At 37.4% G+C, this 16,285-nt stretch overlaps 1 protein-coding gene across 1 annotated transcript in view; it reads left to right on the top strand.

The window, feature by feature from the left end:
• gna12a (guanine nucleotide binding protein (G protein) alpha 12a) overlaps window positions 1-10,646 on the top strand; it is a 97,921-nt gene extending 87,275 nt beyond the window's left edge. The window contains exon 4 of the mRNA XM_073060639.1: window positions 2,867-10,646. Within this exon, the coding sequence (XP_072916740.1) occupies window positions 2,867-3,436 (570 nt within the window). The 3' untranslated portion in view covers window positions 3,437-10,646. The remainder of the gene's footprint in view (window positions 1-2,866) is intronic.
• The last annotated feature ends 5,639 nt before the right edge of the window (window positions 10,647-16,285 follow it).

Below are 16,285 nucleotides of genomic sequence, written 5' to 3'. Positions count from 1 at the left end.
GGTACATGGAGCTTAGAAACATAGAGGGCTATGGGTAAAACCTTTGTGATATGGTGCAACTCAAACTACCTGCGTCTCAATATCACCAAGACCAAGGAGATGGTGGTGGACTTTAGGAGATCTAGGCCTCATATGGAGCCAGTGATCATTAATGGAGAATGTGTGGAGCAGGTTAAGACCTACAAGTATCTGGGAGTAAGTTAGACGAGAAGCTAGACTGGACTGCCAACACAGATGCCTTGTGCAGGAAGGCACAGAGTCGACTGTACTTCCTAAGAAGGTTGGCGTCATTCAATGTCTGTAGTGAGATGCTGAAGATGTTCTATAGGTCAGTTGTGGAGAGCGCCCTCTTCTTTGTGGTGGCGTGTTGGGGAGGAAGCATTAAGAAGAGGGACGCCTCACGTCTTAATAAGCTGGTAAGGAAGGCGGGCTCTGTCGTGGGCAAAGTACTGGAGAGCTTAACATTGGTAGCTGAGCGAAGGGCGCTGAGTAGGCTACGGTCAATTATGGATTGCTCTGAACATCCTCTACATAGCACCATCCAGAGACAGAGAAGCAGTTTCAGCGACAGGTTACTATCGATACAATGCTCCTCAGACAGGATGAAGAGGTCAATACTCCCCAATGCCATTAGGCTTTACAATTCTACCGCCAGGACTTAAGAACTTTTTAAAAGCTATTATTAATGCTTTTTGAGATAGTGATTTAGATGCATATCATATTTTTTTTTACTGAGTTAAGTATTGTATGTAATTAGTTTTGCTACAACAAGTGTATGGGACATTGGAAAAAAAGTTGGATTTCCCCATGGGGATGAATAAAGTATCTATCTATCTATCTATCTATCTATCTAGTTAGTTCTAAGGTAGGGACATGTTCAGCACAGCATTGTGGGCCGAAGAGCCTGTATTGTGCTGTAGGTTTTCTATGTTTCTAAGTCTCCCTATTACAGCAGAAATGATCCAAAGGGAAACCAGAAAAGACCTTGCACTGTCTCTGATGTACATGGCCTGCAGAAATGGCTGGAATATGTAACAGAATTCCAGTTCCACCTTTTTGCCTGGGCCAGGATGAATTTGCCCTTTAGAGTTTGCCTTGTGTGGGGATTGAGAGTTGTTGTACCGTGCAAGTTGAGAGCTAAAGTGTTGGAGGAGCTACATGCTGGTCATCAGGGCATTGTCAAAGTGTTGAATGGTCAAGTGTTGGCTAGAAGCTTTGTCTGGTGACCTGGGATAGATCAGCGTATCAGACATCTCTCCATGCACGATTTTGGATGCCAACACATTCAAAACAGTGTCCAACACCTCATGCTTTGTCTGTTCAGAGCATGAACAACAAAATCCCTAAAAGTGAGTTCACAGCCGCATAACCAGATCAGTGCTGCACCCAGTCCAGGAGCCCAGTGGCTGCAGGCCACATCTGCAGAATAAGTTCAGTGCTGAGGGGAGTAAAGCCTTACGGAGTAGTGTGCTGAACACTGATTAGTCCTTCTCCCTTGGCATCAATGCCTTAATCTTTTAAATCTGGCTCAGCACTTAAATCAGCTAAATATCAATCTGCTTTTCGCTCTCGGGCCTGGGTTCACCACTTCAGTGCAGCCCGAAGTCCACTTCAGCAGTGGCTGCTGCAGCTGTATCCACATTCTCGAGAGTCCGGTTTTCCAAATCCTTCAAGATGCTGCAAAAGCGCCAGGTCTTGGACGTGTTCAAAAGCACATCATCCTCATGGATATTACAAGCTGTGGATTTCAATAATCAAGGTCCAGAAAAAGTATATTTAATAGAATAGTTAGTAGTTTTGTTATCTGCCCACAAAACTTCACAGCGTCTCGCCGGTGCTACCTTTAAAGAAAATTAGGGAAATTACTGACACATCCCATGGAAATTCATAAATGTCTTAGAAATTGGCAGCTCGTTAATTTGAAGCTTTTGCTAAAAACATAGAACTAATCCAGAATATGATTAATTATCTCTAGTTTACAAATTCATTATTCACCCTTACTAGTGTCAGATAATGTGCTTACAGATCTTGTAATGCAACAAGTTTGCTGCCTAACTTATTATAGTGAGTCAGCAGAGAGCAACCAAAAGGGCACAGATAAGGTGGAATTTAAACTAATTCAACATCATACCAGCAGTGAAGATGAGCAAAGCTATTCTCACCATTTTAAAGTTAAGATTGTAAGTGTGGTGGGGTGGAGGAAATATTACCTTCTGTAATTAATGCAGAATACAATTTTTTTAAAAAATTTGTTGCTGTGATCTCGACAGTAATCTTGGTGCATTTTGCAAATTCAAAACCTTGGCTTTTGATCTCCTTGGAGATAACCATGCTTTCTAATTATGCAATGTAAAATGTCTGTTTGAAGCTTGTAAACCTCAAGTTAGGTCTATGCCTGGTGCTGTTTAGGCTAAATTTTGGGTTTTCTTTAAATTGTAATTGTTCAGTGTCCAATGAACTGAACAAAAGCCATTAATTTGAGAGAATTTTTGTATGCTCACAAATTTAATTTCAGTCATTTGAAATAAACAGCAAAACCATACCACTTTTTAAATATAGAACATGCCACCAACATCGTAGCATGGGAGCTATTGCAGGAAAAAATTGCATGCATATCTTAAAATAAACGCATCTGGTAAATAACTTACTTTCTCCTTCCCTTCCTCTCCTAAATGCAAATGATCAGTTCAGTTTTCACTGGTTGGTATCCTTTCAATTTTGGAGTTTGAACTATCTGTGGCTATTAGATTATGAAATTAATATAATGTAATATAACATATTGCTGTGTCTGTGGTGTCTTTTTAGGAAAAAATATGCTCATCTAGATACCTATTTTGTGATACCTATTTGGTTTCTTTTGTTTCAGAGATACCTTCCTAGCAGACATGATGTTCTCCTTGCAAGAAAGGCCACCAAAGGAATTGTGGAGCATGATTTTATCATAAAAGGCATTCCTTTCAAAATGGTAGATGTAGGTGGTCAACGATCTCAACGGCAGAAGTGGTTTCAGTGCTTTGATGGGATTACGTCCATTCTGTTCATGGTTTCCTCCAGCGAATATGACCAGGTTCTCATGGAAGACAGGCGGACAAACCGTCTGGTAGAATCGATGAACATTTTTGAGACTATTGTAAACAACAAATTATTTACTTCTGTCTCTGTTATTTTGTTCCTCAACAAAATGGACTTGCTTGTAGAGAAGGTGAAAACAGTTAATATTAAGAAATACTTCCCAGACTTTCAATGGAACCCTCACAGACTGGAGGATGTACAAAAATACTTGGTGCAGTGCTTCAATAACAAACGGCGAGATCGCAGCAAGCCACTGTTTCACCACTTCACAACGGCCATTGACACAGAAAACATTCGGTTTGTGTTTCATGCTGTGAAAGACACTATTCTGCAGGAGAATCTGAAAGATGTAATGCTGCAGTGAAGGGTGAAGAAATGAGAAAATTCTATTTGGCATTGCTCCTTGGTATTCCCTGTGCCACTAGCACTTTCAATTCAGACTTGTCTGGAGTCTGGCCATGCGTAGAGAGATTGCAGTGATATTACATGGAAGCATATTGGCATCATGGAAGTGCTTATAAATGTCCTTTTTCAAGTTCTGTATAAGTTCTCAGAAGCATAGTGAGCAGTAGTTCTAGACACTCATTGCACTAGGGCCTCTTTTTCTGTTTTGTACTGAATGGAAAAGGTGGGCAATGATCAATCTGAGTTTCAAGTACCAAATTGGCTTGTACCAAGGGTGCTTTACTTGGAAGTCTGTATGGACAATAGTAGTAGGTTTTTATCCAAGCTACTCAGTGGGTTCTGCCCCATTCTAGAGTTCAGCTATTTACTGTTGCTGAATGTAAACTATCTGAGATGTGAAGTCTCTTGGCAGAGTGAATGGCATAAGTAAATGCTGGTTTTTAAGGAGAAAACTGGGTTGCAATAAAAAATGGGTTCAAATTACAGCCATACTACTTGGATATCTGGAGCTGTAGTAAAATGGATTGAGCTTGTCAGTTGGTTCAATCAGTTTATAACCCTTCCGTAGCCAGGTACAACTACTGTTTGGTACAGCATGGAATTCAACTTCATTGTGAATGTGTATTTGTTATTTACAACTATTATTTTTTATAAAATTCCTTTGCAGACTTGTGTTGAACATTCATGAGTTGCATGAATTGTTATTTGACCTTGATGAGCAGATAGAAACCTCCGCTATTAAAATCTAATAGTTTTGTGCCAGAAGACTGATTAGAAATATACCATCTTTTAGTTCAGGGTTTTTGAGTGTAGATTCTTGGCAAATCAAAGATTTTTTTTAACTAAGAACTACTAGAAATAAACTGTGCTCTGTCTTAAAGCAGTATTTGAAAGTATTTTTATATGAAATGGCCCAAGTTCCTGTTTTGAAGTAGCTAATATACTGCCACCTAGCACACACCAGGAGTCTTCTGAAAATAGAAATAACCAATCCAGATTCCAGTTGCATTTTCAGTAATGCTATCAGTGATATAGCACAATTGATTATAACCACTGGTGACCAGATGTAACCCAGCAGGTTTTCAGGTCTCATTATAGATCTGGACAATCCAAATCTTAGCTAACCTTTTATGTAGCAGAAAGTTGCACACACACGCTTCTTCCTAAGCCTGTAGGCAGGGTACTAATTTGGGCTGATTTCAGTATCATGTCACACTCTTTAAAAGATAAACGATGCAGTTCAAAAGTATTAAATGTTTCTTTCTTTTTCATAAATTTTTGACCTACCTGTAGTTTTGAGCACTTTTCTTTGTTTTTGTTTACCCTGGCACTATAATGTTTAGCAGGTTAGATCTTAAATAACCTTTTGGATATAATCCTACTTCTGTGTTGCTGTTTTTCTAAAAATTCAGATCTTAATTCCGGCCATTATAACTACTTAAGAATCATTGTCTTTGAATCCTACACTTAATTTCTGTACCAATTTACCTCACACATTTAGTAAGAAATATCTTCAGCAATGAAATGGAAGCAAAACTTAGACACAACTTTAGAGTTTTGATGCAATGGTTGTTGCATGTAGCATTAACACAACAAGGAAACTAGAAATGATAAATTTAAATAGTTAACTTCCTAACCTGAACAGCCTGATTTTGCCTGAGATTAAAATTTATTTGGGGCAACATTATTTTTTGCATCCCTTTAGAATGCAAAATTAGGCAAAATACGTTAATTCAGAAGGAATATTTTAATTCTGGCAAAAAGATAGAGACCTATTGAATATTTGGGTTAACCTACCAAGAAATAATGATTTTCAAACTAATTTTTACCAGTCTATATTTCAAACAAACAAGTAGTTAGTTTTGATTTTTGGTGAACAAATTTGATATTGCAAGTTTGCCAGCCTAAACAATGTGATTCTCAATTTGTTGGTACATGTTTTTTTTCCAGCTGACATCAATGTTGTCAATATTTTATTTCATCTCTTCACTGTGAATTGTAGAGGAATGGTTGTAGAGAAATCCAGCCATTTTAAGATAACAAAACGTATTTACAATGTTATATTTGAATTTCTACTGGTAATTTCAGCTTCAAGCTACCATCCCCTCACTGTCCAACCTTGGATTTTACTGTAGATTCATAAGTTCAATTAATTAATTCTCTGGAAAAATGAAGAAAAATTAAGAAAGATAATTAGAGTATTTTGACAGTTTTGGCGAAAACTTCCATTTTAGTTCTGCTTTCCACCTTTCTACTTTTGTCTTCTACCTTGAAGAATTAATCTGCACCTCGGATGTTCTTTATGGACAAGTATTAAAATGTAGTTGTTATAAATAGTTTTCCTTGGAACCACTTAAATGAATTAACCATTTTAAAATCTCTTTCCACAATTGTCTGACCTTACAAAATTCACTTTGACATTTTCAGGTTGAGTTTTATTTCTTTGCTTAACCCTCAAAATTTGGAAATTGCACACAAGCAAAGTGAACAGGTATTTAGCACGATACAAAAATAGCTTGATGTGTAATTGATTACTCCATGTATGTGATTAAGAGGCACTGTGGCCATCCTGTGGAGGCTTTGGCCAGCCCTTTGTAGAATGTTCTAATAAAACACCCGCAATGTTCACCAGTCCAGGTTTTCATTTTTCTGTTCCATTACTCTGTAGTCCTATGTGACTTTCCTCCTTGGCCTACTTGCAAGTTAATGCAAAATTGTGCTAAATAAGTTTTGTATTTAACTGTTTCTGGCTAGTATATTTTAATATGTGCCGGAATGAATTAATACAGAGCCAGGTGTGCATGTTTTTGTTTTGGGTTTACACAATTTGTAATTTTCTTTAAGGTGCACTTCCCATCTAATAATACTGGGAAAGAAATATTAAAATAATGCTGTTTGGCTCATCTTTCAGTCATTGCTTTAGCTAACCATAAAATTGTTTGTTATCTGTTCTAATTTATCTCGGTATAAGCTGTTCGGAAAGACCAGCTTTGTTGGTAGAAGAACAATATTTCCGAGGAGTGTTTTTTGTAGTCATTTCACTGTAGTGGTTGGTCTTGTTCTTTTTTTTAAATGCATTTTCATAAAACTGTCAAGAGAGGGAAGTTTATGCCTTAAACTTTTGATATTTTGTGTTTAATATAAAAGTTGATGGATTGATAGTTATTATTAACTTCAAATTTCTTACCTGGACTTTGTCATAAATCATCTTTTTCATTCCATAATAAATTGAGCTAATTCCCTTTTCTAATGCAATAGTTGTGTTGCACAGTTGGTATATTAGTTACCTATGCAGGTAATTTTGCAGTTCTGCTGTTTTTAAAATGGCCATTGTGTGTGTTTGTTTGTGTGCGTGTACTGGTTTGTGGGGGGTGGAATTTGTTTTCCTTGCAATTTCTCTTCAGCTCCCTCCCACCCCAACACTTTTATTTCTTTAAAAATCCATTTCAAGTGAACAATAACTATTCTGTTTCAGAGCAGGAAATAAGATTGTATGTAAGTTTTCAGGTGTTAGTCTTGTAAAATGTTCGGTGATCATTCTAAGCAATAGATTCTAAGAGTAGGTAATTTTGTTAGAACAAGGGTTGAAACCACAAAAACTACAATGTGTTTGCATTATACGATAATTTGCCAGGTTCTGTTTAATGCCACACTTTTGAATAAGTTGCTACTTTTAAATTTAAATGCAGACTTATATGTTGCATAATAATTTGCAATATGTTCCTTCAATTTGTTGCATACTCTGTTAGTTCTAAGGATCTGGTTTTTTTTTGCATTTAAACTTTATCATGTTAAACCAACATCATCTAAACTTGAAATTTGAATACAGTGACACTATGAATAACCAGAAATGATTATTTTAATGAATGGGACATAAAGTTTGAAGTCACTGTATACTGTGCTATATACAACCCTGAGATTCATTTTCTGCTGGGTATTCACAGTAAATACAATGAAACACAATATAATCAATGAAAGACAAGATAGATAAACAACCAATGTGCGAAAGACAAGATAGATAAACAACCAATGTGCAAAAGACAACAAACTAAACAAATACAAAGAAAAATATAATAATAACTATCGAGAACATGAGATGAAGAGACTTTGAAAGTGAATCCATGGGGTTGTGTTCAGTTCAGTGATGGGGCAAGTGAAGTTGAGTGAAGTTGTCCCCTCTGGTTCCAGAGCCTGTTCCTGAACCTGCTGGTGTAGGTCCTGAGGCTCCTGTACCACCTTCCTGATGGCAGCAATGAGAAGAGAGCATGGCCTGGATAATGAATGCTGCTTTCCTGCAAGAGCGTTCCATGGAGATATGCTCAATGCTGGGAAGGGCTTTACTTGTGATGGACGATGCCACATCCACTACTTATTGGTCACTTTTTGTATCCGCTTTAGTGATTTTTATTTTAATTCACAGTGCTTGGTTTTATGTGTTAGTGGAACAAGTTCTTTGACCAAGACAGAAGGTTTTTTTTTAGCAGATTGGCAGTATCTAAATAAGATATTTAATTGTGCTAATAAAGTAATGCTATGTTGATCTTGAAGATGATTGGTAAAACAGTGGTTGAAATATCATGGGGATCTCATTTACCAGTGAATGTTCAGAGAAATGTGACAGCTGTGTGATGCATGGAAGTCTGAACTACATAGTGGCTTGCTGTATTAATCATTTCATCTCCAGGAAAACTGATTTAGATTTGAGGTTTTTAATCCTGCAAAGCCCAGATGTGTAGGTGAACAATTTAATTACAGATAATCTTACAAATAGTTTTTATAGATGAGGCTTGTGCTCCAAGAATATGACCTTCCATCTTCCCATGCAAAATAACTATAGTTCAAGTGGAGGATATATTTTTCACATAATCTGCAACAACAAAATTCTACGAACTGTAGAATTCACACAATAATCTCCGATGTTCTTAGTTATTGAGAGACTTTTAGTTGTCAGATAAACAGGAAAGACCTGGTTACTCATCTTCCAAAATAAAGCTGAGATCTTCTGCGTGTAAGTGCTGACAAGAACCACAACGATTAATGTCTGGAGCATCACTTCAGAAATTGGAGCATTGGCCTGCAGTTTGTGCTTGTTTTGCAGAATTTGATCCAACACGTTGTATTTACTGTGATTGTCTGCAATAAAATGAATCTCCAGGGTGTATATGGTGACATATATGTACTTTGATAATAAATTTACTTTGAACTTTCCCATCACTAAACAAAACTAGAAGTTATTGTGACAAGTTTGTTTTTGATATGATAAATCTACAGTGTTTGTGCAGAATATTTAAGATGCTTGTGGAGTACAATAGATTGCAGTGTTTGTTTTGGTTTGGATATTGAGCAAAAGTGTAGGTTGGGAGGTAAAATAACAGCTTTGAAAGAGTCACCTTTATTAGGAAGCTTGAGTGCATTGTGTCACATTCAGGGCAATACTATTTGGTGCAAATATTCTCACCATCTTTGTACCTAGAGCAATAAAGACTGTTGCACAAGCCCTTTTAAATGCATAATAATTAAATGACACCAGTATTATAGATGAAGCTGCATTTTAAAAATCCAGTCCAATTTAACACCAGTATGTTGGACAAAAATTAGCCCTAGGGCAGATGTCATGTTGTAATGTTTGTGGATCTAGAAAGTATGGCAATATTTGCTTTTAAATGGGTGGTACCTGATTTGCTTTGTATGTGTTCTGTCCTGTCTGGTAGTGTAAATGTGCCCAAGAGTAGTATCTTTGCTTCTGTCAAGTGTTAAGTTCTGTACTCACTCAGGAAGTAATCATAGAGTTGTCTAAACTGTTTTTCTGGTTTCAGGGTAATATTAATCTTGTAATATTCAGTGGCCTTGACTTCTAGAATTCTTTAACGAAATGAAAAGAATTTTGAAATAATACTCATTTGCATATTAAGAAAATACTGTCATTAACTGAACATCGTATTTTCTCAATTTCCCTGAAACATCAACTAAAGAAGCATCTTCTAAGCTGTTGTAAAGTTCTTAAACATGGCAGTTGCTTTATGCTCAGTCTGGTCCTTCAAGCAACAGAGTGATGAATAAGAAGTTTAATCTATCTGTTGATGAGGATTATTTTAGAGAAATAATTGACCATGTACTGGGTGGGGTGGGGGGTTTAAGAAACTTATTGTTCTTCAAATGTTGCTATAGGATTTATTGCATCCATCTGGAGAGATGTAATGGTCTCAAAAGATGGCAGCTTAAATGATGCTGTACTGAAGTGAAACAAGAACTTGCCGTCTGATTTGAGTGTGATACCAATTGAATCAAGGCAAAGTTTTGTTGGATTTTTCGTTTTTCCCCATTTGAGGCAATTTTGATGCTGAAGAAAACAAAGGAATCTTGCACTGATAAATGAACTGATTCCTTATGCATTACGACTATAATGTAACTATTCTGGATATTGACTTGTCAAAACACTTACTGATCCAATTACTCCTATTTAATTGTGTTTTTATTTCCCCCCACTTGCAAGGCGAAATTCAATTTAAAACCTTAAGTTCTCTTTAATTCTGGCCTCGTACATAGCAGGCCAATGTCTATGAAAGTAAAATTGAAAGGCTTATAGCAGTTGCTCATTAAGAGTTTCCTCCCTTTTCGTTTTTGAGGCTCTTTTCCATGACAACTAATGAAAAACACTTTGCCACAGTTGAATGTAAAATTTTGGGCAACATTGAAATAACCCCACATCAATCGTTTAGTAGGAAAAATTATAAAGCAAACTGCTGTTGTCTCATGACACAGTGACTATGTTTGGTACTGTTTATTTTGGTATTGAGGCTGATTTATAGATTCCTTCAGTGACCGCATTCTCAAAATTTGTTAGTTTTCCAACAAAAAGCATTCCAAGTCATGGGGCTAACAGTTATTGCCTAATGTCCTTTAGAATCTTTTAATTTTGTTTTGTTATGAAGAAAATAAACCTACATAATAAATGCAGTTAAAACTTTTTTAACATCTCATATTCTTGGTAATGGACTCAGCTGATACTTTACTAAATTTGCTGAGTTTAAATTAGAAATGTAAAGAAGTGATAAAACATATGAACATTGCCTTTAATTGTACAAACTGTATTTTAACTCAAATTGTTTCTATTATGTTTATGTATATATGATTTTATAAATATTAAAGTGTACTTTGTGTGAATTGTAGTTGCTTGTATTTAATGTCTTCTGTTTGTATAATTATGCACTTTCAGGTGCTGAGTTATGGGACGCAAATTTGCCAAGCTATTGCCACATAAAATGCAGTGAGTTCATGTTGGTAATACACCTTCAAGTTCCTTATTTCATCTCCTCTCCACTCCTACTCTGACCTTTGTCCAAAACCAAAACTGAATTTTACATTGATTTGTATGTAGATTTGGAAGATGCATCATAACTATACAGTTGAATAAAAGATGCTATGCAAGTACAATGTAACCTGGAAACTAGTGTCTAATCTGTACTCTGAAAGTGTATAAACTCTTGTATAAATACAGTATAATAAAATGTTAATGTGTACCCACTGCAGTTTTAAAGCTGGCTGAAAGTTTTGATGGTAAAAGTTGGGATACAATGACAACCTTGTATGAGCTTCTTCAGATGATTTCAGGTCTGTTCTGAGTATCACCTGCTTTCAGAATATTTCTCTCAATCTCAAGCCAGAAGGGGGAAATGACGGTCGGTTTTCACATTTTCATCTATGTCTTTTTTACCCCCCTCTTGTTTATTTCAGAGAACAAAAGCCTGACATCTTAGGGACTGCCAGTAGTAGCATTAAATGTAGAAAGTCTTTCAAATGTTGACTAAATATAAGTACATTCTTAGCACTCTCATTTAAGTTCAATTAAATGAAAATCTCTTTATAGTTTTGAAATTTAAAAACGGAAGCTTGAATAGAAGATTGCCTAGATTGGGAGTGAGGAGGACAGTTGCAGGCTACAGTATGATATTGATCAGTAATTAAAATAGGTAGATCACTAGTAAGTAAGTGTTACAGGCAGAATTTGCGAACAGAGGGACCGTGGTGTGTCAGTACAGGTAAGGTGATGAAGGCATCAAAGATACTTGCCTTCATTAATAGGGCATAGAATATTCAGCTGCCGGAGGAAGTAGTGGAGGCAGATGCATTTACAAAATTTAAAGGACATTTAAAGGGGTACATGGATAGGAAAGGTGAGGTATGTGTGCCAAACCCTGGCAAACAGGCAACTTGGTCAGCATGAGCAAGTTGGGCCGAAGGATCTGTTTCAATGTTGTATACCTTTGGCTCTATTAGAATGGGAAGGTTAATAGTACAACTTGATAAAATGTTGGTTAGCACTGTGTACAGTTCTGGTTATCATACTTGTAGGAGGGATATGAAGAGAAGGTGCAGAAAAGACTCACCAGGATTTTGTCTGGGATGGATTATTTTTTACATTGGAGTGGAGTTATCTGAGATGGCATGTGATTAAAAAAAATATATAAATTATAAGAGGCATAGTTTGGGCTAATACTGCATATTTTTTCTCTCTGTAGAAGATCTATCTAAAACTAGAAAGCACAAGTTTAGGGTTAAACAATAAGTTTAAAGGTGTCGTGAGAAAGAATGTTCCCACCCAGATGATGGTTGGAACCTGAAATATATTGCCTGATAGGTGGAGGTAGATACCTCACAACATCTAAGAACCATCTAGACAAGCAAGTTAGAGAAGGTGCTGGTGAGTGGGTTCAACATAGATGATTAGTGGATGTGGAGAGTTGAAGGGACTATTTCCGTACTGTTTGACTCTGATTTTGACTTAATGATTCTAATCACCACGTATGAAAAACACAATCGGAAGCTATTGAATCAATGCAAAAGGTAGTCCTGGTGATAAAATTGAGAATGTGAAATTTTAGAGATCTTGGATTAAGAGGAATAGACAGAGTGGACAGCCAGCGCCTCTTCCCCAGGGCACCACTGCTCAGTACAAGAGGACATGGCTTTAAAGTAAGGGGAGGGAAGTTCAAGGGGGATATTAGAGGAAGGTTTTTCACTCAGAGAGTGGTTGGTGTGTGGTATGCACTGCCTGAGTCAGTTGGTGGAGGCAGATACACTAGTGAAGTTTCAGAGTCTACTAGACAGGTATATGGGGGAATTTAAGGTGGGGGGGGTTATATGGGAGGCAGGGTTTGAGGGTCGGCACAACATTGTGGGCCGAAGGGCCTGTAATTTGCTGTGCTATTCTATGTTGGATGAACATAAGCAGAGTTCAGATAAATACAAAAATAGAGTTTGATAAGTTTACTCTGTTTCTTCCACACCCAGTGTGTTAATCACCCTTGAACCATCTGGGAGTTTGGTCTTTACCCGAGCCGTTAAATCCAGGAGAGTATCAGCTGTTGCCTGACCTTGAGGGAGATTATGTAATAGAGTTGGATGTCTGCTGAGTTTCTCCAAAACAGATATAGTGACTACATGGTTTAACATCATTGGCATATAGCATGCAATTGTGTCCTGCCGAAAGGTCTTGGCCCAAAGCTCTTTTCCATAGATGCATCCTCCTGAGTTCCCCCAGCATTTCGTGTTTGGCATGAAATTTGTTGCTTTGCAGCAGCAATACAGTGCAAAGACATAAAAATAAACTTTAGAAGGAATAATATGGTAGTAATATTCCTCCAGTTAAAGAGAAAACAAATAATTGTTTTTGGTGCGAAGAAAGAACAATTAAAAGTCGGTGCAAACTTAGAATCCCAGCTGTTACGGTCCACAAACCAGGTGAGGAAACCTTGGTGTTGTGATGGACTCCAACTTAAATTTTAACTGCCACATTAAGGCAATTACAAAGTCAGCCTGCTACCATCTTAAAAATATAATCAGTGTTAAAGTGTTTGAGTCTCAGCAAGATCTGGAAAAATACAACCACGCGCTTATTTTTAGTAGGCTTGACTACTCAAATGCCATTTACACAGGTCTTTTTTTTTAAATCCCTCAGACAGCTGGAGCTCATTCAGAATGCTGCTGCTAGAGTCCTCACTAAGACCAAGAAAGTAAAACACATCACTCCAGTTCTCAGATCACCACACTGGCTTCCTGTCTATCAGAGGACTGACTGTAAAATACTACTCCTGGTTTATAAAGCACTGAATGATCTCGGACCAAAATACATCTCCGACTTCTTGCTGCATTATGAGCCTTCCTGAGCTTTCGGATTGTCTGGGGTAGGTCTGTTCGCCATCCCCAGGGTCAAAACTAAATATGATTGCAGCTTTTAGTTACTATGCTCCATGTATCTGGAATAACCTTGCAGATGATCTGAAGCCTGCCCCAACTTCAATCTAGGCTTCAAACTTTTCATTGTAGCTTTTAATTAGAATCTCCTGCACTGTAACTTTTATTTCTTTATTTTTGGGTGTGATTTTATTCTTTTTAGATTGTCTTAAATTTGATGTTTAATTTTTATATCTTGTTTTACGTAAAGCACTTAGAACTGCCTTGTGTTTCAGAAGTGCTCTACACATGATTTTACCTTGCCTAGTGTTCATGGACTGTGCAGAAATCTGGTGGAAACTGTTCCTAAATCATTGTGTGGATCTTTTGGCTCCTGTGCATCCTCCCTGATGGTTGTAACTAGAAGAGGGTATGTCCAGAAGGTGAGGGTCCATTAATGATGGATACTGCATTCTTGAAGCACCACCTCTTGAAGGTGTCCTTGATGACAGGAAAGATGGTATATGTGATGGAGTTGGCTGTGTCTACAACCCTCTGCCTCTTGCAATTCTGTGCTTTGGAAGCTCCACACCAGGCTGTGATACAACCAGTTAAAATACTCTTCACCGAGCTGGGACTCGATTCTCAAATCGGTTAACTCAACCTCTCTTTGTGCTCGCCATTGCCTTTTACAGTTTAAGATTGTTCATAGAGCCCATATGTCTAAATCTAAACTATCTCGATTCTACCCTAATATTAGTCCACTCTGTGATAAATGCAAGAGGGGCGTGGCCTCTCTCATCCATATGTACTGGTTCTGTCCTAGCTTGGAGAAATTTTGGAAAGATATCTTCACTACATTATCGTGTATTCTGAATCAGCACCTAGAACCAAACTCCTTAATTGCTTTGTTCGGTTTCTGAGACAGATTTACGTCTGAGTCCGACCAAATGCCGAATATTATCCTTTGCCTCTCTACTGGCTAGACGCTTGATCCTCCTTAGATGGAGAGATGTTGCCCCGCCCACTCATGCTCAATGGCTTAACGACATCATGGCCTGCTCGGACCTCGAAAAAATTCATTATTCAGTTCTTAATTCGGATCTAAAGTTCCATAAGGTCTGGGGACCTTTTAGCGAGTACTTTCATAACCTTCCTTTTGACTAGGGTTTTTTTTTCTTTTTGGTCCCTTGCTTTCAGCTCCCTTTTTTTTCTGGTAGTAGGCATTATTATCCTCTGTTGCTAAGTGTATTCACAGTCTGGGAGTTTGATTGTCCTGATTTATACTCTCTATATTGTGGTGTGGTTGGTCTGGAGTTGTTTTTTTTTTGTGTTGTGGGGCTTGGGGAGGATACTAAGTTTACTTGTCTTCAATTTAGGTGCTTTTTTTGTCAAATTCTCTTCCTTTGTAGCATATTGTCATTGTATGCTTAATTTTGCACTGTATTAATGTTCCTCATTGGGATTTGGGTTTTTTAATTTGTAAAATGTATAGAAAAACTAATTTTAAAAAATTTTTAAATGCTCTTCACCATACATCAAGAAACTTGTCTCAGAGACATACCAAATCTCCTCAAACTCACAACGTAGAGCCACTGGCATGCTGCCTTTGTGATTGCATTGATGTGTTGGAGCCTGGACAGATCCTCTGAAATGTTAATACCCATGAACTTGATGCCACTCGCTCTTCACAACTGGTTCCTCTTCTCTGACATTGCGTGAATCAGAATCGGGTTCAATATCAGAAGCATATGTCATGAAATGTGTTATTTTGCGGCAGCGATTCATAATAATAAAAGGCTTAATTACAATAAGTACAGTGGATTTCAGTTAATTGGGATATGTTGATACCATTTTGGCCCGAATAAGCAGCTGCTCCAGTTAGCCAAAGTTTCACGGAAAGAGCTAAAAGGTTTGAAAAAGACACCCCCATTTAGCTGAGTTACAATTTATGTATTTAAATGAAATGCAGAATAAATTAGAACACTACCACTACCACTACAGCACAATAAAAATGTGTTAGTTTCTAATGGTCATCGATGGGGGAATTCATTTGCCATGTTGATTGACTTTAAATGAACAAATTCAGCACAGACACCTTGTGCAGATAATGGACTGTCTTCAGATAATGCTTTAGATGATTGCACATTCCAAATCTTCATTTTCATTGTAACGTTCAAGGTGATTAACTTGAAGTAGTGAAATCATTTAATTTTCACTCCCAGCTGTTCCTGGCAACCAGAAGCCTGAATGCTTAGAACTACTTTGCTCAGTGCTGTTTCAAATTGTCATACTGCTTATTTCTCACCAACTCGGTGACAAAACTCCCAACTTTTTGAATACAAACACGCAACTGACACTATTTTAAAAACTGATCGCTCTAAGTATGGTGTAATGTCTAATGGACACATAGGTGTACGTGACTGGCACTAGTTAGAAACTTCGACAATAGTATCCTTCCCCAAGCTGCACAGTGTCCCAAATAAATGAAGGGCATCCCGGCTATTTTCTCTGATAATAAGTGACTGCCCCGCTTAAACAATGGTCCAATTAACTGGAATCCACTGTATATATAAAAAGTTAAATAAGCAGTGCGCAAAGTGTAAGAAATAGTGAGTAATGTTCATGGGTTCAT

Source organism: Hemitrygon akajei, chromosome 11, assembly GCF_048418815.1.
Source record: "Hemitrygon akajei chromosome 11, sHemAka1.3, whole genome shotgun sequence".
Taxonomy (NCBI): Eukaryota; Metazoa; Chordata; class Chondrichthyes; order Myliobatiformes; family Dasyatidae; genus Hemitrygon; species Hemitrygon akajei.
This window is presented reverse-complemented; position numbering and strand designations above follow the sequence as displayed.